The sequence below is a fragment of the Medicago truncatula genome, chromosome 7, assembly GCF_003473485.1.
Source record: "Medicago truncatula cultivar Jemalong A17 chromosome 7, MtrunA17r5.0-ANR, whole genome shotgun sequence".
NCBI lineage: Eukaryota > Viridiplantae > Streptophyta > Magnoliopsida > Fabales > Fabaceae > Medicago > Medicago truncatula.
In genome coordinates this window covers 23,024,304-23,026,599 of record NC_053048.1, presented here as the reverse complement: position 1 = coordinate 23,026,599, position 2,296 = coordinate 23,024,304, and the positions used below count along the sequence as shown (strand labels likewise).

Genomic DNA, 2,296 nt, shown 5'->3' with positions numbered 1-2,296 from the left:
ATATAAAATATACTTTAGAAATATTCCACAACTGATTCTTCAAAGATATGCGCATTTCTTGGTCAATAAGATAAGAAAATATTGTTTCCTTAAACAATAAAGAGCGCGCGTACAGGTAGGCAAGAACCCAGGCATACTTAACCGTGTCAGGATGTTTGAACATCGTATCCAACATCTTATAGAGATGCCTAAACACATGTTGGAACATTGGTTTCAACTTACACATCAAGGATATTTGTTTTAGCAACAATGCAGCCAATACAAATACCCAACATATTTGATTCCCATCACCTACCAACCAAGTAGAGTTTTCTCTAACAATTTGAAATTCCATTTTGATACTGCTCCATATGGAAGAATAAATGTGGTAGTTAATAGAAGAAACACCTCTTAAAACCCTACTCTTGAGAATGGATGCCTATTGTTCCTGTGAATGCAATAAATCCCAGTAGAGTTGAAGATTAGTGGTTTCATTTAAGCAGACAAGAGATCTGATGTTTAGCCCTCCTTCTTCATAAGATGCGCAAATCTTTGTCCACGCCACCGTGACAAGTTTCCTCTTTGTGGTGTCTCCACTCCAAATAATTTTTTTTATCCATTTTTTGATATCTCTGAGTAAGCTGACTGGCCAAGAGTAAATTACCATAGTGTGAAGGAGCATTGATTGCAGACGGGTTAACATTTAAGTAAGAGATATAGCGAGACGGGTTAACGGTTATTCCTTTCCAAAAAAATAGCATATAATTAGGATGACACCTTACTCACTCTCACACACACAACAACTTTCATTTCCAACAAAAATCAAACAACTTTCATTTGCATAATTGATGACACCTTACTCACTCTCACACACACAACACAACAACTCTCGCCGCAAATACCATTATTGTATTTGTGCCATAACAACTTCAACTTCACTATTGTGATGGATACCCATCGGATTAAAAGACGACGGCGACATAGACCCAATGCATCATTTTCGACAGTGTTCCTTCCCGACGAGCTCATCGCCGAAGTCCTATCCTTCCTTAACATAAAAACCATCGTGCAACTCAAATGCTTGAGCAAGTCATGGAACGCTCTCATATCTGATCCAACCTTCATCGAAAAGCACCTTAAGAAGTCGTCACAAAAGCCACACCTCACGTTATATTGGAACCAACGCATAAAAGGTTTTAATCTTGTACCCTTCCCTGTGCATCGTTTACTAAAAAATCCATCCATTACTGTTTACAGTGACAATTTCCATCATTTGAAGTCAAAGAACAATTGCATGGTGGTTGGTTCTTGTAATGGATTTCTCTGCACGCATTTTCATTATCTTACAAGGACACCAACAGCTGTCCATCTAAAGGAATGGCTCCGGTTCTTGAACCTTGCCACCAGAACAAGATCTAAAAAATTAGGGGTATTATGTCATAGCACCCCTAGCGGCGCAGATATGAGCATTATGTTATCCTATTTTAAGTCCACTTTTGGTTATGATGCTTCAACAAGAACTTATAAGGTAGTAACTATCCGTCGTCAGAAGAACAAAGCTTCATGGAAAAATGTGGTTAAAGTTTTCAGTCTTGGTAATAATTGTTCGAGAAATATAGAGAGCTTTATTGTGATTTCTTCTATTAGATTGGATATTCAGTATAGATGCCACCTATGCGCCCTTAGTGATGGTGTGCATTTGAGTGGCACTGTTAACTGGTTGGCTATGTACAAGCTGATTACTCATGTTGAGCAATTTATGATTGTTGAACTTGACCTTTGGACAGAGAAATACAAGCGGTTTCTGCTGCCTTCGGGTTTTAATGAGGTGCCATTTCTTGAGCCAGTTCTTAGGGTTCTGATGGATTGTCTTTGTTTTTCTTATGATTCCAATAAAACTGGATTTGTTTTTTGGCATATGAAGGAGTATGGAGTTGAATAGTCTAGGACTCAATTATTTAAGATGAGTTACCAGAATCTTCCAATGCTTAAAACTGACCCTGGTTTTCAACTGGCTTGCCTTTATGTAAATGGTGATATGCTGATTTTTGCAAATAAATTTTGCAACCGGGCCTTTATCTATAATCTAAAAGATAGAACAGTGGAGAGAATTTAAATTAGAAATTCCATACACTGGTTCACTCAAGCAAAGCATTACGTAGAAAGTTTGGTTCGTGTTCGTTGATTGAAAGTAAGTTTCTCTTAGACATTCACTTATTGAATAAATTTGAATTCATTGTTTATGTATCCTAGTCATTAAGTAATAATAGATTGTGTGAATTTTTTTGAAGATTGCTTAGGTTTGTTGTATTGCAAA

General features: G+C 37.1%; 1 protein-coding gene across 1 annotated transcript; it reads left to right on the top strand.

Annotated features, from left to right (window-relative positions):
* The first annotated feature begins 925 nt into the window (after positions 1 to 925).
* LOC25499869 (F-box/kelch-repeat protein At3g23880) lies at positions 926 to 1,921 on the top strand. Its single transcript, XM_013592894.2, has one exon. The coding sequence runs from the start codon at positions 926 to 928 to the stop codon at positions 1,919 to 1,921; it is 996 nt and encodes a 331-aa protein (XP_013448348.2).
* Positions 1,922 to 2,296: the final 375 nt, after the last annotated feature.